Here is a 25,769-nt window from a genome sequence, read left to right as displayed (position 1 = left end):
TTGATGGTAGTTCATGACGCTATATTTATTGCATATCAGAAAGTTGCTAAAGGAGTAGATATTAAAACTCCTCACGACAGACCTCTTGGACTCTATGGTGCAAAACAGACCAGCAATTCTTTTCTGCTTTTTCAAACTTAAACAATTTGAGATGTGTCCACGATCTATCCATTTCCTTGCGTGTGAGTGTCCTGGGTCGATCAAAACAAACCAATGGGATCATGACTTAAAACCACAGACATTCACCCTCCCTGAGTCCTGGAGATCAGATGTCTGAGGTCAAAGGGTCCCAGGGCTGAGCTCCCTGCAGAGTCTCCATGGGAGGGTCCTTCCCGCCTCTTCCGGCTTCTGGGGGCTCCAGGTGTCCATTCCTGGGCTGGTGGCCGCCTCCCTCCCATCTCCGCCTCCGTCTCCACGTGGCTTCTCCTCTGCGTCCATGTCTGTCCTCTTCTGTGTCTCATAAGGACCCTGTCCTTGGGTTTAGGGCCATCCCCATCCAGGAGGAACCTCATCTCAGACCTTTAACTCCATCACAGGAAGGAAGCAAAATAGAATGGACTGGAATCAAGTGAAAATAAGGATAATTAAAGAAAGTAAGATAAAACTCAAAGTGACCATCCGTGGGCATAAACCTCATATCCCTCGACAGGGCAGAAAAACAAGAAACATGCAAAATAGACAGACAAGAATGGGAAAAAAGAAGAAGAAAAGATAAGAATGAAACGTGACCGACACCGTCTCTTCACTGCAGGCGTTGCGTCATGACGGGGGTGCGGGGTCACACGCTGCAGGGCTCATTTCCTGGCCAAGACAGCATCGTAGGTTCCCCCCGTCCTCCGGCACCGCACGTCTCGGAAGCCGGCGGGGCCCAGGAGCGCGCGGTACTCGGCGGGGGTCCGCTCACGGCCCTCCGTTTGCACCAGCATGTTCAGCGAGTACAGCAGCGTGGTCAGAGGGCCCCGCCCGTCCGTGTCCAGGAGGCTCTCGATGACCAGGATGCCGCCACCTGCCGCGGGGAGGGTGAGGGGTTGAGCGAGGGTCAGCCCAGACCCAGGACCCACTGGCCACTCTCTCCTCACCCGGCTTCCTGCACACACCCCCGGCTCGTAGGTTAGCCCACAGCTCCGGGCATCTCCCACCCTCCCCTGCAAGATGGACCCTAATCTAGGACCCCCCGCGGGACAGAGCCTGACCTAGGACCCCCCGCGGGACAGAGCCTGACCTAGAACACACAGCCATCGTCCCCTCTTTCCTCCCAGCTTTAGAGGCCAGCGTGGCCCGTAGGCGCTGGACAGAGCACACGATTAAGCAGGGCTGTGTCTACAAACACTGTCCACCCGCCTCTGGCTGGTAACCAGGAGCGGGCTCAGTCGCTTCAGCCGTGTCTGACTCTTTCCCACCCCATAGACTGTAGCCCCACCAGGCTCCTTATGTCCACGGGACTCTCCAGCCAAGAATGCTGGAGAGGGTTGCCATGCAAGGACAGGGTCCTTATGAGAAACGGAAAAAGAGACAGACAGAGCCAGAGGAGAAACCAGGTGGACACAGAGGCAGAGACGGGAGGGAGGCGGGGAGGAAGGACCATCGATCCTCAAAACGCATCCTTCAGAACGCACCCCTGGAAAACGACATGTGACCGTTCGTTCTTATTTTCCAGCTTCATCGCTTAGAAACAAATCCACAAAACGGTGTGTCACGTCATTTTCTCTGAAAGCTCAAAGGCGAGTGTGCCAATCAAGCGATCAAAGTAACCCTTACACACGTTCTGACCCGTTTTATTCCGTACCCGATTCTCAGACCAAACACCACATTCTCCTGGCTTCTTTAAAAAGTCACCAAGTCCTGGGTCCTTTTTGGACAATGGATCTCGTGGCTAGGAATGCCCACACTCCCTCCCCGTGATGTCAAAGTAAGATCCGTGCGTTATTGATAGTAATTTGCAGCGATGCAGACACAGTGGGGCTGACCATCAGTAGGAGGCTCGTGGGGAGAGGCGGAGATGGGACCTCCAAGCAGCGAGAACGTGAGGAAAAGAGCTTTGCCTCCAGATGTGGGGGATTCTCCTAGCTGCGCTGTCTGGAAGGTCGTGTCTGTACCATGCACGCAACATCTGAGTGTGCCGATACATATTCACGCACATACATATACCGATGCAGACACGTGTAACACAGACATGCATACACATACGTACCCATATGTACACGGGTGTCCCTGATCGCTCAGTGAGTAAAGACTCCGCCTGCAGTGCGGGAGACCCAGGTTCGATTCCTGGGTCGGGAAGATCCCCTGGAAAAGGGATAGGCTACCCACTCCCGTATTCTTGGGCTTCCCTGGTGGCTCAGCTGGTAAAGAATCCACCTGCAGTGCGGGAGACCCGGGTTTGATCCCTGGGTTGGGAAGATCCCCTGGACAAGGAAACGGCTACCCACTCCGGTATTCTGGCCTGGAGAATTCCATGGGCTGTATAGTCCATGGGGTCGCAGAGTCGGGCATGACTGATCAACTTTTACAGCCCATAATGTAACTACATACACAAATGTAATATACTTTTACTGTAAATATATAGTATTTTAATATTTTAAATTTTTACATTTAAACATTTTTCATGATATTTATTTTTAAGGATATCCAAAAATAACACAAATTACGTAACTATTATTTTATATTTTTGACATCCATTCATTCATTTACTATTTAAAAGTAAACGCTTAACATATAAATTTTAAATGTAAATATGACATGCTTTATGTATTATATATGTGCATGTCCGGTCGCTCAGTCGTGTCCAGCTCTTTGCGACCCCATGGACTGTAGCCCTCCAGGCTCCTCTGTCCATGGGATTCTCCAGGCAAGAATACTGCAGGGGGTTGCCATCTCCTTCTCCAGGGGATCTTCCCGACCCAGGGATCGAATCAGAGTCTCCTACATTTCCTACACTGGCAGCTGAGTTCTTTACCACTCGCACCACCTGGGATTTGTGTATATATATGTGTGTGGGCTCCAATCCTTTGGCCACCTGATGCGAAGAGCTGACTCATTGGAAAAGACCCTGATGCTGGGAAAGATTGAAGGCGGGAGGAGAAGGGGGCGACAGAGGATGAGACGGCTGGATGGCATCACCAACTCAATGGACGTGAGTTTGAGTGAACTCCGGAAGCTGGTGAGGGACAGGGAGGCCTGACGTGCTGCAGTCCATGGGGTTGCAAAGAGTTGGACACGACTGAGCTACCAAACTGAAATACGGGAAGCAAACCAGAGCCCACACAGCATCACCCCCGGGAGACTCTCATAGTTTCCGTGACCTTGGAGACGCCGAGCCACGCACATTCTTCTAAACAGAAAAACCGCAGGCAAGCCACTACCCATTTGGGCAACTTTTTCTATTTTTTTTTTCTTTTAACTAATTTTTTATGGACCTACAGCTTCTTGACAATGTTGCGTTCGTTTCTGCCACACAGCAGAGGGAATCAGCCGTGCGTGCTGTGGGCTGAGTCGCTTGAGTCGTGTCTGAGTCTGTGGGACCCCATGGACTGCTGCCCGCCAGGCTCCTCTGTCCATGGGATTCTCCAGGCTACAGATACATATGTATCTGTTCCTTGGCAATTTTCCTGTCTGTACAAACTAATAATAATAATGATACTAGGGTTCAATGAAGGACGTCCTCAGGGGTCCGCTGGCTAAGACTCTGTACACTCAAAGCAGGGGACCCAGGTTCCACGCCTGGCCAGGGGACTAGATCCCGCCTGCCACAGCTAAGAGTTTGCAAGCCATGACAAAGGATCCCGTATCCCACGACGAAGATGGAAGATCTCCAGCGCCGTGGCTAAGATCCAGCACAGCTAAAGAAATGAATCGGTAAAAATAAACTTAAAGGACCAAGGTTGCAAACGTCCCTCTACACAAAGTCAAAAAAAAAAATAAACAACTCAAGTCACCATCAAGTAATGTCAGTGTGCATTGAAACATAAATAATTCACTTTTGCTCAACACACTTCCTAGAGCTCCCCCACGGAAGGGCTCTAGACACAACCCTCCAGAAACGACTTCACTTCTGAAAATGACACTGTACTTTGAGAACCGCAACTTCAGGGTGGGGGGAATGGAAGAGTGTGGCGATGAAGAGACGATATGAGGGAGCCCGTGACGTGGTGGTGTCTCGAAAAGGAGGGCAGCCTCCAGAGGCCGGCCGGAACTCCGGCCTCCTCACACGCAGAGGCGCGTCTATGTCCCCGTGACGGGATTTGCGAGCCCTCGTCGCGTCGAGACACCCGTCCCTCTGCCCTGAGTGGACCCGCGGGCCCGGCGCCCGGCGTCCCCGCCACCTACCTGTCCTGCAGGCCCGATAGACTCTCTGCAGCAGGTGGGAGCACTTGGCATCGGTCCAGTCATGCAGGACCCTGGCCAGGATATACAGGTCCGCCTCCGGGAGGGCGTCTTTGAAGAAATCCCCTGCAACACAGGCGAGGGGACCCCTTGTCAGCCTGCCTCAATTCCAAGTGAGGACACCTACGCCCCGTGTGGCCGGGTCACTCATACACACAGACCTGGCCCCAGATGCCCCCAGCTGCTGACCTCCCGAAACAGAAGACGTCTCCGTGTGACGATGAGACGATTCTGAACGATGCAATACTCCCTTTACGCCCCCTTTCCGCGTCAGCTCTGGGCGAACGGTTTTATTTTTACTTGATTTCAGAAAGTCTCGTGTAAATAGCACCCTTAAAGCAGCGGTCCCAACCCTCCTGGGCTTCCCAGGGGGCTCAGATGGTCAAGAATCCCCTGCCAATGCAGGACACCAGGGTTTGATCCCTGGGTTGGGAAGATTCCCCCTGGAGAAGGGAATGGCAACCCACTCCAGCATTCTTGACTGGAGCATCCCCATGGACAGAGGAGCCTGGCAGCTACAGTCCGTGCATTGCAAAGAGTTGAACACGACCGAGCAACTAACCACTTCATTTCACGTCCATCTGGTTTTCCCAGCTTCCACAGCCTGCTTCTTTTTCTTTTTTAAAAACCAATGGGACCTGTAGTGTCTTTCCTGCTTTCTTTTTCCTTCTGCTCTTTTTCTTTCTTCTCTTTTGTCTTTCTCAGCCTTCCTTCCCCCACCCCTTTCTTTCTTTCTTGCACTGGGTCTTCCAGCATGCAGGAACTCAGCTCCTGGACCAGGAGTGGAACCAGAGCCCCCTGTCCTGGAAGCTCAGAGTCTTAGCCACTTGGGCCATCAAGGAAGTCCCCCAAAGGCTCCTTCTTCACCCCATTTCCCGGGTGAGGCACAGAACTGACACCGTCAGCGTGTGTATTTCCAAGAAGATGCCCTAGAGGTGGTTAACTTCACACCGAGGTCCTCCTTCTGAGCACAAAATCAAAGGGGGCTCCCCAAACTCAGTCACTCAGATTCAGTATATTTTAATTCAACAGTTTAAAAAAATCCAGCATAAAGCCCCCCGTTCCGCACCCCCCAAAAAAAGAAAACTTCCTGATGGTCTACATTTCAGAATTTTAAATAAAGGCAGCATCCCGTCCTTTAAGAACACAGTCTGGCACATTCTGGTCACCTTCAAATCTGCCTGTCGGACGCAGAGTCATTGGAAAGGAGCTGACCCTTCACCCGGGTCAGTCAGAGTCCCCCCGCATACGGCCCTGGATGGAATGCTGGCGGCCTGTCCCTTGAGATGCCCTGAACTTGGAGGTGAACTTTTTAAAAAAATAAAATAAGGAATTAATTCCCCTGCTGTCCAGCGTTTAGGACTCCATGGTTTCATTACCAAGAAAATAGGTTCAATCCCAGGTCAGGGAACTAAGATCCCACAAGCTGCATCCAATGGCCAAAATAATAACAATAATCATAATAATAGGGAGTTCTTGGCAGATCTCAGAGTGGACAGAAATGATACCCCCACCTGCTGTGTTCCTCCTGACACAGCAGAGAAAAAGAGTCACAAACAGCCAGTTGTGTCTACACATGGAGGTACACGGTGTCTGCAGCTCAGACCTCGGTACCTAAGTGACGGCCCGCAGCTGGGAACCGCGCCCCCCATTTCCAAGGCAACCACAAGTCCCTCGCAGCGGTCCGCAAAGCTGCTGTGGTTTCTGAGCCTTGGGACATCTGAGAAGCTTCTGTCTTTTCAGTCGATAACTGTCCCCTCACCTTGCCTTCAACCCACGTCGCTCATTGCCACTCGCACACGAGCTGGTTGTAAATACCTACGTGAGTTTCCCGGGACGGCCGTAAGAAGTGCCCAGAGACCAGGACATCTGTCCTCTCCCAGCCCTGGAGACCAGACGTCTGAGGTCAGGTGTCCCAGGGCTGAGCTCCCTGCAGAGGCTCCAGGGGAGGGTCCTCCCCGCCTCTTCCAGCTTCTGGGGGCTCCAGGTGTCCATCCAGCTCCAGGCGGCTGGTGGCCGCCTCCCTCCCATCTCTTCCTCCGTCTCCACGTGGCTTCTCCTCTGTGTCCGTGTGTCTCCTCTTCTCTGTCTTATAAGGACCGTGTCACTGGGGTTTAGGGCCACCCCCATCCAGGAGGATCCTCATCTCAGACCCTTCACTCCATCACCTCTGCAAACACCTTATTTCCTAAAGTCCTGTTTACAAACTCTGGGTGAGGAGACACACTGAACTCAGTACAACACTCAGGAAAGAATTAACTGCAAGAAAACAATACCCTCCCACATTTCCCACCCATCCTGCATCACAGTTCTAGGTTTAAATGCCCGGGTGCTCAGTCGTGTCCGACTCTTTCATGACCCCATGGACTGTAGCCCCGCCAGGCTCCTCTGTCCATGGGGATTCCCCAGGCAAGAATACTGGAGTGGGTCGCCATTTCTGTCTCCAGGGGATCTTCCCGACTCGGGGATCGAACCTGCATCTCTTGCGTATTCTGCCCTGGCAGGCGGATTCTTTACCACTGAGCCCCCTGGAAGCTCCATCTTAAGGGGGTGTATTTGGATGGTCCAGAAAGCCATGCTGAACACCCACTGGCTCCATCTCCCCAGCCCACCAGGACCCACGTGTTTCCCTGCGGACACAGACAGTGTTCCAGACACCCACCTTCATGGAAGCTGATGCGCTCGTCCTCCGAGGCTGAGAAATGTCTCTTGGCGATCTGCACCACTCCTGGGATGTCGAACACAATGGCCCGACATCCCGGGTACAGGGACACGCACGCCTTGGCCAGAGCCCCAGAACCGCCTGCAAGAGAATGTGGGCTGTGACAGCCCCCAGACTTGGGCGGTACCCACAGTCTGGTCTCCATGGTGACAGGCTCACGTACAAAGCCCTGTATCTAAGGCAACTTCCTGGCTGCACCAACCCACACATCCACCTTCCATGTAGACTCTGACCTGACGGCTTCCCCTCGTCCGCCCAAGAACAGACAACAGCCAGGCAGAGGAAGCCCCTGGGCAGATGCCACAGGAAGACGTGCCCATGTCTCCCTGTGGGAGACATTTCCAGGGGACACCCGGGTGAGACATGGAGACCTCCCTCCAGATGCCAGCAGTGTGAACATCTCAGAGTCAAGGAATCCACTTTTATAAAATAACCTCAACCTAAAGGTCCATCAACAGACCTATGGATGGAGAAGATGTCGCACACATACACAGTGGAATATTACGCAGCCGTGAAAAAGAACACAGCGATGCCATCGCCACGATGCGGACGGACCTAGAGGTGATCGGACCAAGTGACGTTCGTCAGAGAGAGAGAGACAAATACCACGTGACGTCACTCATTCGTGGAACCTAAAATGTGATACTAATGAACTTCTGCGCAAAACAGAAACAGAGTCTCAGACACGGGAAAGAAACACACCAAAGGGGACCGAGCGGAGGGATACGTGAGGAGACTGGGACGGACGTGGGCACGCTGCTATGAATCACTCTGATACTTGACAAGTTTCTAGTGTGCAGCGCAGGGAATTCTACTCAATATGTGTGCCTGTGCTAAGTCACATCAGCTGTGTTCAACTCTGTGTGACCCCGTGGACCGTAGCCCCCCAGGCTCCTCTGTCCATGGGAGTCTCCAGGCAAGAATCCTGGAGTGGGTTGCCATGCCCTCCTCCAGGGGATCTTCCCGACCCAGGGATCGAACCCAGGAGTCCTGCAATGCAGGCAGATTCCTTAGCATCTGAGACACCAGGGAAGCCCTAGGGTCTACAAAGAGGGTTCCAAACGCAGCTCCAGGGTCCGGGGCGGACACTCACCCCCCAGGTCGCAGATGAGCGGGAAGGGGGACAGGTCGAAGGCGGCCAGCACCGTCGCCCCCTCCAGCCTCCACACGTCCTGCAGACCCTGCATGAACTGCAGCCTTTCGTCCTCGGACCTGGAACACGACGAGATGAGCCCATGAGAACCTTGTGGAGTCCAGTAGGTATCACCCTGAGCAACAACCCAGGGGCCCCCGAGCTGAGCGAAGACCCGGGTCCTTCACCCACCGGGGTGGAGCGCCAGGCAACCGGATCAGCTGTGCAATGCGGGAGGCTGGAGGCTGGAGGCCGGTGAGTGTTGTCCACACAGGCTGGGGGAGGGGGCTGGGCATGATGGATTCAGGGACGTGGAGACAAGTGGAGGGGGAGCTGGGTCCCGGGAGGAGGGGGGAGGAGGCTCTCGGGAGGGGACAGAGGTGAGAAGGAGCCAACGACGCTGCAGGATGGGCGGGAGAGTGGGGCGGTGAGGGTCTCCTGGGGGCCGCCTGTCGTCTCTCACCCTCTGCAGAGGCTGCTCTATGGTTTTGGAGGCAGTGGGGAGGTAAGGAGGCAGGGAAGAATGCACGGGGTGCACAGCCTGCCCCGGGTCTCAGGACCCTCAGCAGTGACCACCCTCCCTCCTTAATTGTTGGTGCATTTCCTGCCCCAGCCTGGGAGCAGCCACACACACTTCAGACAGTCATGAAGCCACCAGCATCGTCTGACACGTCGTCACGGAGTCACCAGCAAGGTCTGACCCCTGTGGCGTCACACGTCATCTGACGAGTCACCCACAGCTGACGCTGGTGCTGCCTACAAAGCCCCAGGCTTGTCTCTTTCCACAGCCCGCCCCAAAAGAAAAAGGATTTCCCCGCTCATTCTGGACAGATCCAAGGAGTGCCTAACTTTTCTACTGGAATATTACTCAGCCAAGAAAAAGAACAGATTAATGCCATTGATAGCAGCCTGGATGGACCGAGTGACTCTTATGCTAAGGAAAGGAACTCAGAGAGAGAAAGGCAGATCCTATACCACCGACAGGTACGTGCTAGAAATTTAGGCAAATCAACCATTTTACCAACACAAACACACTCACAAACTTAGAAAGCGTTAGTCACTCAGTCCTGTCTGCCCCTCTGCGACCGCACAGACTGTAGCCCGCCAGGCTCCTCTGTCCATGAGGTTCTCCAGGCAAGAACACTGGAGTGGGTTGCCATGGCAGCCCTCCTCCAGGGGATCTTCACGACCCAGAGTTTGAACACAGATCTCCACCATTGCACGCGGATTCTTTACAGTCTGAGCGAACAGGAAAGACCTAAACTCTGAAAACCAAGTAATGATTATAAAAAATTTAGAAAAAAAAGAAAGGGAGAAAGGAAAAATTGAGTTGGCTAATAACAAATGCCATTTGGGCACGCATCCTCGAGCACTCCAGTCGTGTCCAAGTCTTTCTGCCCCGATGGACCATTGCCCACCAGGCTGCTGTATCCATGGGATTTTCCCAGGCTTGAACATATATGTCACAGATGATGAAAATGGATCTGTTGAGTAGCATGGGGCAGTCTAGGGAACACCCAGGAATCACCTTATATGGGGGAAAGAACCGAAAAGAGAATATAGCCGTGGCTGTGTCTCACTGAACCAACTTCCTGTACACTTGAAACAAACCTATCACTGACCGTCAACTCTGCTCCAATGTAAAGAAACAGCCAAAGAACAAACGGAAAAAAGCAAAAGCATCGCATGGAGTAATGCTGCCCTCTTGTGGCCATGTTTGGTAACAGCGACTATAAAAGCTGTGTTGACCGGCACTTAATATTCCCAGACTTCCCTGGTGGCTCAGACGGTAAAGTGTCTGTCTACGATGCGGTAGACCCGGGTTCCATCCCTGGGTTGGGAAGATCCCTTGGAGAAGGAAATGGCAATCCACTCCAGTACTATGGCCTGGAAAATCCCACGGACAGAGGAGCCTGGTAGGCTACAGTCCATGGGACACGACTGAGCGACTTCACATTCACGTTAATATTCCCAAGCTCTGCAGGGCTCCAAGTACTTCTGCCCTCCTAGGAGTCTCCTAGGGGTGTTCAGTGAACAAGAACTCAAAACTGGGCAGATGATCACGAAGTCAACGTCAACAGGTACCTTTAACTTGCACTCGTTAAAAACATATCACATAAAATGATCTCAACACAGTCAAACATTAGGGAAAGGAACAACAGACTGGTTCCAAACAGGGAAAGGAGTCCGCCAAGGCTGTATATTGTCACCCTGCTTATTTAACTTCTATGCGAGTACATCATGAGAAACGCTGGGCTGGAGGAAGCACAGGCTGGAATCAAGATTGCTGGGAGAAATATCAGTGACCTCAGATAAGCAGATGACACCACCCTTACAGCAGAAAGTGAAGAGGAACTAAAAAGCCTCTTGATGAAGGTGAAAGAGGAGAGTGAAAAAGTTGGCTTAAAGCTCAACGTTCAGAAAACTAAGATCATGGCATCTGGTCCCATCACTTCATGGGAAATAGATGGGGAAACAGTGGAAACAGTGTCAGACTTTATTTTGGGGGGGGCTCCAAATCACTGCAGATGGTGACTGCAGCCATGAAATTAAAAGACGCTTACTCCTTGGAAGGAAAGTTATTACCAACCTAGATAGCATATTAAAAACCAGAGATACTACTTTGCCAACAAAGGTCTGTCTAGTCATGTCTATGGTTTTGCCAGTGGTCATGTATGGATGTGAGAGTTGGACGATAAAGAAAGCTGAGCGCCGAAGAATTGATGCTTTTGAACTGTGGTGTTGGAGAAGACTCTTGAGAGTCCCTTGGACTGCAAGGAGATCCAACCAGTCCATTCTGAAGGAGATCAGCCCTGGGATTTCTTTGGAAGGAATGATGCTAAAGCTGAAACTCCAGTACTTTGGCCACCTCATGCGAAGAGTTAACTCATTGTAAAAGACCCTGATGCTGGGAGGGATTGGGGGCAGGAGGAGAAGGGGACGACAGAGGATAAGTTGGCTGGATGCCATCACTGACTCGATGGACGTGAGTTTGAGTGAATTCCGGGAGCTGGTGATGGACAGGGAGGGCTGGCGTGCTGCGATTCATGGGGTCGCAAAGGGTCGGACACGACTGAGCGACTGCACTGCACTCATGGCCCAGCAATCTCACCTCGAGGCATATACCTGGAGAAAACCATAATTTGAAAAAATGCACGCACCTTGATGATCATAGCAACACTCGTCACGATGTTCAAGATGTGGAAGCAATCAAGCTGTCCACCGACAGAGGCGCAGATGAGCAAGGCGTGGAATACGACTCAGATGAGGAAGCCGTGGTATCCACACACCGTGGAATATGACTCAGCCGCAAAAGGAGAAAGAAGCCCGGTGCACTTAGCATAACAGAACCACTTTCCTGGGGTGAAGAACGCGCAGCATCAGGGATTATTAGCGAGAGGCAAACCAGATTTCAATGCAGAATCACTTGGCACCGGTCAGAATGGCCGCTGTAAACAAGTCCACAAACACTCCGTGCTGAAGAGTCTGTGGAGGAAACAGAATTCTCCTCCTACCACCCGGGAACGCAAATGGTGCCTAGCACTATGGACAACAGTCTGGATGCTCCTCAGACAATTAAAAGGGAGAGAGAGAGACAAGGCAATCAGAACAGTCCCTAACACCACACACAGCAAGAATCTGCAAATAGCCTAAGACCTAGATGGAAGGACAGGTTCTATGAAATTCTTAGGGGAGGTACATGCGGGACACATTTTGACATTCACCCCTTGGAATAATGGGGCTTCCCTGGTAACTCAGCAGCTAAAGAATCCTGCAATGCGGGAGACCCCTGGTTCGATTCCTGGGTTGGGAAGATCCCCCGGAGAAGGGAGAGGCTACCCACCTCCAGTATTCTTGGGCTTCCCTGGTGGCTCAGCTGGTAAAGAATCTGCCTGCAATGCGGGAGAGCTGGGTTCCTTTCCTGGGTCGGGAAGATGCCCTGGAGAAGGGAAAGGCTACCCATTCCAGTATTCTGGCCTGGAGGATTCCATGGACTGTATAGTCCACGGGGTCGCAGACAGTCAGACACGACTGAGTGATTTTCACTTAGAAGAATGAAAACTAAACCCAAAACGAAAACAGGACCTAATTAACCTTAAAAGCATTTCCACAGCCAGGACATCCTCAAGGAAAGAGAAATCCTTAAAATTGTGGGGGGGAGGATCATTTTCAAACAAAGATACCTGCCAGAAATTCATCTCCAGAACATACAAACAGCTCCTACACCTCAATGTCAAAAACACAACCAACCCATGGAAAAAAAAAAAAGGGGGGCCAGAGATGGAAATGCATATTTCTTGCAAGCAACTATAGAGGTTGCATTAGATCCATGAAAAGTGCTCGGCACCAGGAATTATAAGGGAGAGGCAGATCAAATTCCAGCGAGGTATCGCCTCACACAGCTGAGAATGCTCATGGTCAAACCCTCTACACACACCCAATGCCGCAGACGCGGTGGAAGAGCACGGGGCCCTCCTCCTGGGCTGCTGGGAATCCAAACAGGTGACGGGCGTCACGGGGGACAGCGTAGGGGGCGCCTGAAACAATGAAAGCCAGAAGGAAACGGGAATATTCCCCAAGACCGTACACTAAGACGCACTTCAGGAAAGACCGAGGTCTAAATCGGAGGACACAGAATGTGAGCTTCTGCACGAAAATACAGTCAGGACAGCCTTGCCGTCCACTCAGAGTAGGGAAATATACACCCAAAGTAAGAAAACAGGATCTGCTGCTGCTGCTAAGTCGCTTCAGTCGTGTCCGACTCTGTCCGACCCCATGGACGGCAGCCCACCAGGCTCCCCCGTCCCTGGGATTCTCCAGGCAAGAACACTGGAGTGGGTTGCCATTTCCTCCTCCAATGCATGAAAGTGAAAAGTGAAAGTGAAGTCGCTCAGTCGTGTCCGACTCTGAACGACCCCATGGACTGCAGCCTACCAGGCTCCTCCGTCCAGGGGATTTTCCAGGTAAGAGTACTGGAGTGGGGTGCCATTGCCTTCTCCGAAACAGAATCTAGTTAACCGCAAAAGAATTTGCACAGCACGGGGAATCCCACATGAAAAGATAATGCTCAGAATGGCAAACAATCTTTGCAAACCAAGATACCCACGGAAAACTTGTGTCCGAAACACAGAAACAGCTTGTGCGGCTCTGTGTCAAAAACACACACACACAGACACACACACAGACACACAAAAAACAAGAAATAAAGGGGACATAGATTGAAATGGGTATGTCTTCCAGAAGGCAGAAAGATTGCATTAGGGACATGAAAACGTGCTGAGCATCACTGCTTATTAGAGAGAGGCCACTTAAAAGTCTCGTGAGGTATCACCATACACCTTGCCCATCTTGTGAGAATGGGCATATCACAAAATCTCCAAAATAAACACTGAAGAGGGTGTGGAGGGGAGAGAGCCTCCCTGCACTGTTGCTGGGAGTGGGAATCGGTCCATGCAGGAGGGAGAAGAGTATGGGGGTCCTTCAGAAAAGAAAACAGAGAAGCATCTTAGGACACGCTCACCCCGACCATGGGCACAGAGCCAGAGAAGCCCCAGGGTTTCCAAAACATAGGTACACTCGGGAGATCACAGCCGCGCCAGGAAAATAACCACGACACGGAAACAGCCTGAGTGTTCGGGGACAGGTGAACGGGTAAAGAAGAGGGGGCCTCACAGACACGACGAACCATCAAGTCACCCACGAACGAGCAGGAGAGAATGCCATGTCCAGTGTGAGAGAAGGAAGCAGAGATGATCAGCCCTAGAGAAGCCAGGCAGACAGGGAGAAGGAGACCACTTGTGGCTGGAATCTAACAATGGATACAAACTGCTTTACCCAATAGAAACAGACGTTGGAACAGAGAAAAGAAACTTACGCTTATAAAAACGAGAAAAGTTAGTGATGATGGATCCATTTAGAGTTTGCTGATAACACACACATTTGTTCATGCTGAGTGGCTCAGTCGTGTCCGACTCTCTGCGACCCCGTGGACTGTAGCCCATCAGGCTCCTCTGTCCGTGGGATTCCCCAGGCAAGGACACTGGAGTGGGCTGCCATGCCCTCCTCCAGGGGATCTTCCCAACCTGGGGATCAAGCCCTAATCTCCTGCATTGCAGGCAGATTCTTTATCCACCGAGCCACCAGATTATAATATAATCAAACAGATGATCCAAAATGACCTACTGAATAGCAAAACGGCGTCTACTGAACACACTCTAACCACCTATATGGTGGAAAAATAAAGAAGAGATAAACATCTATGTATAAGGAAATCCAAGTTCCTGTACCCTTGAAACAAATACAATATCGGAGGAATGAAGCGTTCTCCAAAGTAAACTAACATTTCTACTACAAAAAGGGGTTAAAAAAAAACAGTTTCTGGAGAAATTCTGCCACCTCGTGGCTGGGCTTTGTAACGACACATATAAAAGCTGCGCTTGCTGTCATTAAATTGAGGGCAGGAGGAGAAGGGGACGACAGAGGATGAGACCGTTGGATGGCATCACCGACTCCATGGGCATGAATTTGAGCAAGCTCTGGGAGATGGTGGTGGACACGGAGGCCTGGCGTGCTGCAGTCCATGGGGTCGCAGAGTCAGACCCGACAGAGCGACTTTTACTTCACAACCCTCTTGAACAATCGTGAAGAGGTTCATTTGGATCCACCACACAGAAAATGAACAATGAGCCAAAAATAAGAAAAGAGCATGTGGGCACAGACCTTAAATGCATTTTGACAACTGACGACATCGAAAACGATAGAGAAAGAGACTCTCAGAATGGAAAAGAAATTTTTTCTAACCAAGATACACACAAGAAATTCACCTCCAATTGCTACAAACAGCTCACACGTCTCATATCAAAACCACAAAACATCAGAGATAAAAAGGGTCCAAAGATAAAAATACATATTCCTTCCAAGAAGGCATACAGAGGGCCATTCCACTCACGAAAAGTCACTCAGCATCACTAATTATTAGAAGGTACTCAAAGACAATGAGGGATCTCCTCACACCGGTCAGCACGACCATCATCGAGACATTCTACCAAGAACACGTGCTAACAAAGGGCGGAGAAAAAAAGGAAATCCTCCTACACGTTTGCTAGGGAACTAAAGCAGGGCAGGAATTGTGAAAAACAGCAAGGAGCGCCCTTAGAACACTAACCCTCCAGAAAACGTACGACCCAGCAGTCCCACCTGTGGGCTTAGATCCAGAGAAACATCACGATGCGAAATGACACACGCACCCCTGTCTTCAGGACGGCGTGATTGACAAAGGCCACGAAAGCGAATCGACCGAAATGTCTGTCGACAGGAAAATGAAGACAGAGTGGGGCCCACCTCTCCCCTGGAGCACAACTCAGCCACACAGAGGACAGAATAAGGCCACGGAGAGCAGCATGCCCCGACCAAGTGGCCGTCACACACGGGGAGGGAAGGAAGTCAGAGACGGGGAGACAAAGGTCCTGAGATGCCTCCTACACCTGGATTGTAGATATTCAAGCGGACGAACTAATTACACAACAGAGACAGACTCTGAAACTGAGAGAAATTACCTATAAATGTCACACACACACACACACACACACGCACACACACACACACAAGCTGTAATGGGGATGGGGTTATTTCAGAGTTTGGAATGGACATATTCCAGTTCCCATATATGATGTGATGATCAAAAACACCTGCTGAACACCACAGGGAACTCTACTGAACAGACGCTAATTACCTAGACGGGAAAGAGAGCCTGAGACAGAATGGACGGATGTCTGTGTATAAATGAATCAAGTTCCCGCACCCCTGAAACTAACGCAATGCGGGAAAGCAGCCGTGCTCTACCGTAACACACGGGCTTCCCCGGCGGCTCAGAGGGTAGAGGATCCGCCTGCGGTGCGGAGACCCACAAGGCTCAATCCCGGGGTCAGGAAGACCCCAGAAGACCTGCGTTCCATCCCTGGGTCATGGAAAGATCCCCTGGAGAAGTGATTGGCAACCCACTCCAGTATACTTGCCTGGGAAATCCCATGGACAGAGGAGCCTAGACTCTTGAGAGTCCCTTGGACTGCAAGGAGATCCAACCAGTCCATCCTAAAGGAGATCAGTCCTGAGTGTTCATTGGAAGGACTGATGCTAAAGCTGAAACTCCAGTACTTTGGCCACCTGATGCGAAGAGTTGACTCATTGGAAAAGACCCTGATGCTGGGAGGGATTCGGGGCAGGAGGAGAAGGGGACGACAGAGGATGAGATGGCTGGATGGCATCACCGACTGGATGGACATGGGTTTGGGTGGACTCCGGGAGTTGGTGATAGACAGGGAGGCTTGGTGTGCTGCAGTTCGTGGGGTCACAGAGTCGGACACGACCGAGTGACTGAGCTGAACTATATATTTTAGTATAATGAATAATCAACAAAAAGAAAACAGGACCTCATCTACCTGAAGAGCATTTGTTCAACAAAGAAAGCCCTGAACGAAAGAAACAGATAGTGTTCAGACTGCAAAAAAAAAAAAGTATTTGCAAATGAAGACACTCACAAGAAATTCAACTCCAAAACTTATGAGGAGCTCATGCATTTCAATATGACAAACACAGACAACCCAAGAAGGAAAAAAAAAAAAATATATATATATATATATGCCAAAGATCAAAATGGATATCTCGTCCAAGAAGGCATACAGGTTGGCATCAGGCCCATAAAAAGATGCTCAGCATCAGTAATTATTAGAAGCAAATCGAAAGTGCAATGACGCATCCCTTCGAACAGATCAGAATGGCCATCTTCAGAAAGATCTACAAAGATCAAGTGCTGCAAAGGGCAGGCGGCAAGCGGAATCCTCCCGCAGTCTTGGTGGGAAGCTAGACTCGTGCAGCAAACGTGGCAAACGGCATGGAGGTTCCTTACAAAACTTCAGCATCCAGAAACCGTACAATCCAGTAATCCCACCTCTGGGCTCAGATCCAGAAAAAAAGTCATGTTTCAAAATAACACACGCCTTCCTGTTTTCAGGGCAGCACAATGCACATTGGCCAAGACACCGAATCCACCGAAACGTCCCCTGACAGGAAAACAAAGGCAGATCTCTCTGTGCAAGAATACGGCTCACCCGCAGAGCAGAACGGAATAAGGCCGCTGCCAGCAGCCTGGATGGACCGAGTGACTCCGGTACCAAGTGACGGAAGTCAGAGAAAGACAGCTATCATATAACCATGACGGGGGGCTCTGGGTGTTCACACAAACGAACTAATTTACATAACAGAGCCAGACTCTGAAACGGAGTAAAGAAACTTATGTGTGAAAGTTGCTCAGTCGTGTCCAACTCTTTGCGACCCCAAGGACTATACAGTCCATGGGATTCTCCAGGCCAGAATACTAGAGTGAGTGGCCTTTCCCTTCTCCAGGGGATCTTCCTGACCCAGGGATCAAACCCAGGTCTCCCAGCATTGCAGGTGGATTCTTTACCAGCTGAGCCACCAGGGAAGCCCAAGAATCCTGGAGTGGGTAGCCTATCCGTTCTCCAGGGGAATCTTCCCAACCCAGGAATCGAACCGGGGTCTCCAACATTGCAGGAGGATTCTTTACCAGCTGAGCTACCAGGGAAGCTCAAAGGAACTTATGACTACCAAAAAAAAAAAAAATGTTATATGAAAGTGACAAATGAAGGGTTAGGAATGAACATGTACACACTCATATATACAGAATTGATGATCCAAAAGTCTGTGCTGAATTGCACACGGAAGTCACTGAGCATGATGTAACTACCTCTGTGAGAAAAACAAAAACCTAAAAAAGAATAAACCTCTATGTATAACTGAATCAAACTCTGGAATACCTGAAAAAAAAAAAAAAAAAAACCACCAGGTGGAAACTCAACTCTGCTGCTGCTGCTAAGTCGCTTCAGTCGTGTCCAACTCTGTGTGACCCCATAGACGGCAGCCCACCAGGCTCCCCCGTCCCTGGGATTGTCCTGGCAAGAACACTGGAGTGGGTTGCCATTTCCTTCTCCAGTGCATGAAAGTGAAAAGTGAAAGTGAAGTCGCTCAGTCACGTCTGACTCTTAGCAACCCCATGGACTGCAGCCTACCAGGCTCCTCCATCCATGCGGTTTTCCAGGCAAGAGGACTGGAGTGGGGTTCTGAGTATTAGGGAAACGCAAATCAAACCTACAACAGGTAAATCATCTCGCACCGGTCAGAACTGCCATTATCAAAAACTCTGCAAACATTAAGTGTTGGAGAGCTCGTGGAGAAAAAGGAGCCCTCTGCAGTTTTGGTGGGAATGTGTACTTGTCCAGGTATTATGGAAAATGGTATTGAATGTTCTTTAAAAACTAGAGAGAGAGCTATCGCACGATCCTGTGGTCCCGCCGCTGGGGCATACACCTGGAGAAAACCATAATTAGAAAAGACACGCACCCCCCCAGGATTCATCACAACACTATTCTCAACAGCAAAGACATGGAAGCAACCTCAATGTCCATCAACAGAGGAATGGAGAAAGAAGATGTGGTGCATATATAGGGTGGGATATTACTCAGTTGTTACAAAATGAAATCGTGTATATTTGCATAACCGAATCCCTTCACTGTAGAGCGGAAATTAATGGAACATTGTAAATCAACACGACTGCTGTCACATTTCAAGCAACCTAGATGCCCATCGACAGACAAATGAATAAAGACTCTGTGGTACATGTATACGATGGAATATTACTCCGCCACAAAAAGGAACGCCTTTGAGTCAGTTCTAATGAGGTGGAGGAACCTGGAGCCTGTTACACAGAGGGAAGCAAGTCAGAAAAACAAATATCGTATACTGAGACATACATATGGAATCTAGAAAGACGGTACTCGTGAATGCATTTGCAGGGCATCAGTGGAGATGCAGACATACCAGACTTACAGACCCGGGGAGGTAGGGAGAAGGAGAAGGTGGGAGGTACGGAGAGACGTACATCACCATGTGCGATGCAGATAGCCCATGGGAATCTGCGGGATGACTCAGGGAGCTCAAACCGGGGCTCTGGGACAACCTAGAGGGGTGGGAGGTGGGAGGGAGGTGGGAGGGAGGTGGGAGGGAGGTTCAAGAGGGAGGGGACGCAGGCCAACCGATGGCTGATGCATGCGGATGTGTGGCAGAAACCCACACAATTCTGCAAAGGGATTATCCTTCAATGAGAAATACACAAATGTAACTCTCAAGCAGGACGCTATGGGAGTGGGTGGGCGGCGTCACCTGTAGATGGCAGAGAAGAGCTCCTCGGACGGGATCCCGAAGGCTTTCAGATACTGGTTCCTCCCTTCCCTGAAAACGAGGAGGAGACCGTCACTCAGGCCCCGAGACGTCACTGCACTCCGTTCATACGGCCTTGCATTCACAGACCTTACCCTGGCACCACAGACGGCCTCTGCGGGAAACGAGTAACCCAAGACTACTCAGGAATCGCTTTCCACTTTGCAGTTCCGTTCAGTCCAGTCGCTCAGTCGTGTCCGACTCTTTGCGACCCCACGGACTGCAGCACGCCAGGCCTCCCTCTCCATCACCAACTCCCGGAGCTTGCTCAAACCCATGTCCATGGAGTCGGTGATGCCATCCAACCAGCTCATCCTCTGTCGCCCCCTTCTCCTCCCGCCTTCAGTCCTGCCCAGCATCACGGTCTTTGCCAGTGGGTCAGTTTTTCACATCAAATGGCCAAAGTGTTGGAGCTTCAGCATCAGTCCTTGCAGTGACTCTTCCCTGTATTTCTATTATTACTCCATCAGCTCCACCTCACACCATCAGGCATTAGATCCGGGAGTTTGGAGACCCGCGCGCTAAGAAACCTAGATCCGGGAGCTTGGAGACCCGCGCGCATAAGAAACCTAACACGTTGCTTCCTGGCACGCCCGGAAGCCAGCCCGCAGGCGGCCCTGGGGACTCGCGGGCGCGGCTGACACGCACCTGACTGCCTCCGCCAGGTGGCGCCAGCAGACGTAAGCGGTCCTGCCCGCGTACAGCAGCATGTCCCGCTGGGACCTGGGGCTGCCTCTCACCAGGTAGGTGCTGGCGAGCTCCGTGTTTGCATACACAGCTGAAAACAAACAGAAGGGGCGGGGGAATAAAGTTAGACACCCAGGCATCGCCAAGATGCCAACAGTTATGCTGGCAACTTCCTGACTGCAGACGTGATTCTTGCCTGGGACGGTCGGCACCCCGACAGCTGGACCCTCGTCCCGAAGGACCGGCTGGCCTGTGGTGCAGGGGCTGCGTGTCCTGCCTGCCGCTTTCAGCCCTCGTAAATCCCACGGAAAGATCCGATGTAGCAAACGGAAAGGGCCAGCGAGCCCCAGTGTTGCTCAATCCCTCAGTCGCCTCCGACTCTTTGCGACCCCGTAGACGACACGTGATACATGTCCGTGGGGCTCCAATCCTTTGGCCTTACCTGCTGCAAAGAACTGACTCCTTGGAAAAGACCCTGATGCTGGGAAAGATTAAGGGTGGGAGGAGAAGGGGACGACAGAGGGTGAGATGGTTGGATGGCATCACGGACTCGATGGACATGAGTTGGAGCAAATTCTAGATGGAGGAGGACAGGGAAGCCTGGCGTGCTGCTGTCTATGGGGTCGCAAAGAGTGGGACACGACGGAGCGACTGGACTGCACTGAATGCGCTCACTGTTTCTGCCCAATCTGTACCTGCCGAATGCTTGCGGGGCTCCAAGGGGTCCCCAGGGCAACAGCGTTGCAGCCGGAGGTCCTGTAACCTGGTCTCTGAGCCGAGCATCCCAGCGTCTCCAGCCCGGCAGGTTAGCCCACATCCTGATGTGCCTACCCGAGGGTCTGCAGGTACAGCAGGCTCCTCCCGCCCCCAGGAGCTTCCCCTTGAACGTCCGCCATCCTCCGCAGGTGTGTCCTGGCTGGACCGCAGCCCGCGCTGGGGGTGCCAGTGGGGGAAAGGGAGGGGGCTGCAAAGCTTACTCACAGGGTGTGACTGCTTGATTCCCAAGCCCACAGCCATCTGAGTACCGTCAACCCCCAAACAACGTCCTCCTGTTCAAGTTAACTCACTTTCTCTGTTTGCACCCCATAAATCCAACGGGGACGCAAGTCCTTGCTTCAAGGAGAAAGCCCATCACCCACCTCTACCACTGCCCTCCCACCCACCCCTATTCTGCCAGGCAGTGGTCCCTACACTTTGCAATTTCACAGATTCTCAAGATTCTAAAAAAAAAAAAATCTAAGTGACTGATATAGGGCTTACAATTTTTAATTTTGCAAAGAAGGGGCATTAAAAGTAAAAACTGGCAAGGACCATCTTCTGTAAGAGGAAAGCAGCTTCAATACCAAAACAAGAATATGATCTTAACACAAAGGGCAACCCTTGAAAAGAAGCAGTTGAGCATGATGGAAAAATTACTCCCGTGTAACTTTTCGGTCACATTTCTGTCTCGTTGCTTGGATATTTCATCAGGGTTTCAGTGCAAACACCAGCCTCTGGAAACTTCCTGATCCACAGTCAGCAAATGACAACCCGAATTTGGTACCCGGTTTTGGCCATCTGTTTTTGCCAATAAAGCTTTATTGGAACCTTGTTCCGTCAACCTGTTCTGCTAAAGAGCTTTATTGTAACTCTGTTTCACCGCCTGTCTGTTCTATAAAGCTTTACTGGAACCCTGTTCCACCACCTGTGTTGACAATAAAGCTTTATTGTCACCCTGTTCCACCACCTGTGTTGACAATAAAGCTTTATTGGAACCTTGTTCCAGCATCTGTTTGGTCAATAAAGCTTTATTGGAACCTTGTTCCACCACCTGTCTGGCTAATAAAGCTTTATTGGTACCATGTTCTACCCCCTGCCTGGCCCATAAAGCTTTACTGGAACCCTGTTCCACCACCTGTTTGATCAATAAAGCTTTATTGGAACCCTGTTCCAACACCTGTTTAGTCAATAAACCTTTATTGGATCTTTGTTCCACCACCTGTCTGGCCAATAAAGTTTTATTAGGATCAGCCCCGCCCATCTGTCTGTCTCCAGCAGCTCTGATGCTCCAAAGGCAGAGATGAGTGTCATCTGCAGAGACCTCGTGGCCGGCCTTCCAGGCTGAGAAGACTTACTCTGTGGCTCTTTCCAGAAAAATAAAACAGAAAACTGTGCTGAGAGTGCACCTTTAAAACGCCTTCTTCCAAACAGCCAGGGTGCTTACCTTTTCCTCCCCTCACATCGGCTTGCAGCAGCTTCAGGGACACACAGGTGTTCAGTAGCAGCTCTGTCCCCTGGGGGCTGGAGCCCAGATGTGAAGACACTGCTGCTGAGTCCAGGGGCTCCAGGGCCTCTGCCAGGAGCTCAAACACCCCCAGCTCACAGGCAGCAAAGAGAACCTCGGGGCAATGAAGACAGAGTCAGCTTTAGTTCTCCGAGGACTCACACTCTTCAGGAGGGTGAGTCAGACAGAGAAGGGAAAATATCATCCGACATCCCTTACATGTGGGATCTGTAAAGAAATGACACAACCCAACTTACAGAATAGAAAGACTCACAGACTTAGAAAATGAACTTATGGTTGGTGGCAGAAAGGATGGTCAGGGAGTCTGGGATGGACATGGACACACTGCTGTATTTAACATGGAGAACCAGCAAGGACCTGCTGGACAGCACAGGGAGTTCTGCTCAGTGTCGTGTGGCAGCCTGGGTGGGAGGGGAGCTGGGGGAGAATGGATACATGTACATGTCTGGCTGAGTCCCTTTGCTGTCCACCAGAAACCATCACAGCATTGTTCATTGACTATGCTATGCTAAGTCACTTCAGTCGTGTCTGACTCTGTGTGACCCCATAGACGGTAGCCTACCAGGCTCCCCTGTCCCTGGGATTCTCCAGGCAAGAACACTGGAGTGGGGTGCCATTGCCTTCTCCGGTTCATTGGCTATACCCCAGTATAAAATTAAATGTTTACATTAAAATGGCCATATCCATTCCTGTTCTGTTAAGACGGTATTAACTCTTATTCTGTAAAGATTGTATCTACTCTTCTTAAGGTTTTATTAGTTGTTATCCTTAATAGGTCGCTCCAAGTCCTACTATATTAAGATTGTATTAAGCTTTATCCTCTTAAGATGGTATCAGCTCTTGCAGTGAGCTCAATATTAACTCTAATTATATTAAGTTGTAATGACTCTTGTTCTATTGAGATGTCATGAACAGTCCATTAAGAGTGCATTCAGATTTTTTTCTATTAGGATTTTATTGACTCTCCTTGTACGAAGGTCGTATTCAGCCGTATTCTATTAACGCGGAATCAGTTCTCACCCTGTTAAAGTTGTGTTGATTCTTGTTCAGTGAAGTTGGCATGATCTCTTACCCTGCTATGATTATACCAGCGCCTATATTCAGGTTTTATTCACTCCCTATTCCTGGGTTTCAGCAGACAAGCGCATCTGGGGTTTCCCTGGTGGCTCAGACAGGAAAGAGTCTGCCTGACAATGCCGGAGACCCGAGTTTGATCCCTGGGTCGGGAAGATCCCCTGGAGGAGAAAATGGCAACTCACTCCAGCATTCTTGCCTGGAGAATCCCATGGGCAGAGGAGCCTGGCGGGCTGCAGTCCATGGGGTTGCAGAGTCGGACACGACTAAGTGACTGACACTTACCCTGCAGTGATTGTATAAGCGCTGTGCTCGGGTCTCGTTCACTCTCTATGTAAAAACATTTCATGAACTCCTATTCCAAGTGGTCGTAGTACATTTTCTTGCCTTAACGTTGGGTGCAGTCTTATTCTATTGAGATATTATAAACGCTCACTCCATCGAGGTTGCACTCAGGTTTTTTTCCATTCATATTTCATTAACTCTCCTCGTACGCAGGTTGTCTTCAGTCACATTCTATTAAGATGGTTTCAGCTCTTGTTCTGTTAACGGGGTATTGACTCTCATTCTGTAAGGCTGGAGGACGTTTTATTCTCTGAAAGTTGGGTGCGCTCTCGTTCTATCGAGGTTTTATCAATTTCCTCCTGAGGTTGCATTAAGTTTTATCCAATTAATATAGCGTTCGCTTTCTACTGAGGTTGTATTAACTCTAATTATAGTAAAGTTGCAATCCCTCTTGTCTGAGATGTTTTGAACCCATCCTACTAAGGTCGTATTCATATTTTATTCTATTGAGTTTTTTAAATTATTTTTACTTATATTTCTTAGTCTCCACCAGGTCTTAGTCGTGGCACGTGGGGTCTAGCTCCCTGACCGGGGGTCGAACCCGGGGCCCCTGCGTTGGGAACTCAAGAGTCTTAGTCACTGAGCCCTCAGGGACGTCCTTCTACTGAGTTTTACTCAGTCTCCCATTCCACTCAGGTTGTATTTACATTTATTCTCTTAACACTGGATTCACTCTCGTTCTATTGAAATATTTAAAGTTAATTTTACAGCAGTAGCTTTACAATGTTGTATTAGTCTCTGCTGGGCAGCAAAGGGAATCAGCCATCGTTTATACATATATCCCCTCTTATTTTGGAATTTCCTTCCCATGTAGGTCAGCACAGTGGAGAAGGCGATGGCACCCCACTCCAGTGTTCTTGCCTGGAGAATCCCAGGGACGGGGGAGCCTGATGGGCTGCCGTCTGTGGGGTCGCACAGAGTCGGACACGACTGAAGCGACTTAGCAGCAGCAGGTCAGCACAGAAGTCTGAGTAGAGTTCCTGAGCTGTACAGCAGGTTCTCATCCGTCCTGTTTTATACACACGATCAACAGTGTGTGTATATGTCTCAATCCCAGCCTCCCAACCCACCCACGATTTTATTAAGTCTGTTTGTTCTGCTGAGGTCCTATTCAGTTTTATCCTCAACGCCGGATTCACCTTTTTTCTATTGAGATGTTATTTCTTAATACTCGGTTTATATTAAGTTTTATTCTAATAAGATTGTATGCACTCCTGTTTCACTAACACAGTGAAAAAAGGGTTAGTAAGTCATGTCTGACTCATTTTTGACCCCATGGGCTGTAGCCCCCCAGGCCTCTCTGCCCACAGGATTCTCCAGGCAAGAATCCTGGAGCGGGTTGCCATTTCCTCCTCCGGGGGGTCTTCCCGACCCAGGTGTGGAACCTGGACCTCCTGCGTTGCAGGCAGATCTTTACCAAATGAGCTACCAGGGAAGCCCCTACAACTGTCGTTCTGAGACGCCCACTCCGTGAGGGCCAACACATCCCTAGAAGGGCCCCCAGGCCCCGATGGCCAAGCTTCTGCCCGTGGACTCGCCCAGAGTCCCAGCGCACCCTCGCGCCCCCCGGAGGAGACCGCGTCCTCGCTCAGCACTGAGTGCCTGTTGTCCTCCTCACCTCCGGCAACAGAACCTCAGCCGGTGGAGCCTCTTCCTACCTGGGAGACCATGAAGCCGTTGGCGTATTCCTTCAGGAGACTGTAGCCCTCACCCTCCTGGGAGCACATCTTCCTTCTGGGCCGGTCTGGCTTGGAGGGACCCCGGCTATCTTAGCTTTGGGCTTCACCAGTCTATGAGCAACCTGGGCAGATGGCCAGCATGTCACTACTGACCCTGTAAGCTGGACGCCG

General features: G+C 50.7%; 1 protein-coding gene across 2 annotated transcripts; it reads right to left on the bottom strand.

Moving 5' to 3' along the window:
• On the bottom strand, nt 1-25,769 carry ASMT (acetylserotonin O-methyltransferase). Of its 2 annotated transcripts, XM_059885365.1 has the most exons (9): nt 25,578-25,725; nt 22,420-22,594; nt 20,178-20,307; nt 19,473-19,541; nt 8,199-8,317; nt 7,506-7,539; nt 7,046-7,242; nt 4,327-4,449; nt 1-1,006 (listed from the first exon to the last, which is right to left on the bottom strand). In XM_059885365.1, the coding sequence occupies exons 1-9, from the start codon at nt 25,644-25,646 to the stop codon at nt 795-797; spliced, it is 1,128 nt and encodes a 375-aa protein (XP_059741348.1). In that variant the 5' UTR covers nt 25,647-25,725; the 3' UTR covers nt 1-794. The 2 variants fall into 2 exon arrangements, with proteins under 2 accessions (XP_059741348.1, NP_803459.2); NM_177493.3 differs by lacking the exon at nt 7,506-7,539 and having other exon boundaries at nt 2-1,006; nt 7,046-7,186; nt 25,578-25,769.

The sequence above is a fragment of the Bos taurus genome, chromosome 1 (genome assembly GCF_002263795.3).
Source record: "Bos taurus isolate L1 Dominette 01449 registration number 42190680 breed Hereford chromosome 1, ARS-UCD2.0, whole genome shotgun sequence".
Lineage (NCBI taxonomy): Eukaryota > Metazoa > Chordata > Mammalia > Artiodactyla > Bovidae > Bos > Bos taurus.
This window is presented reverse-complemented; position numbering and strand designations above follow the sequence as displayed.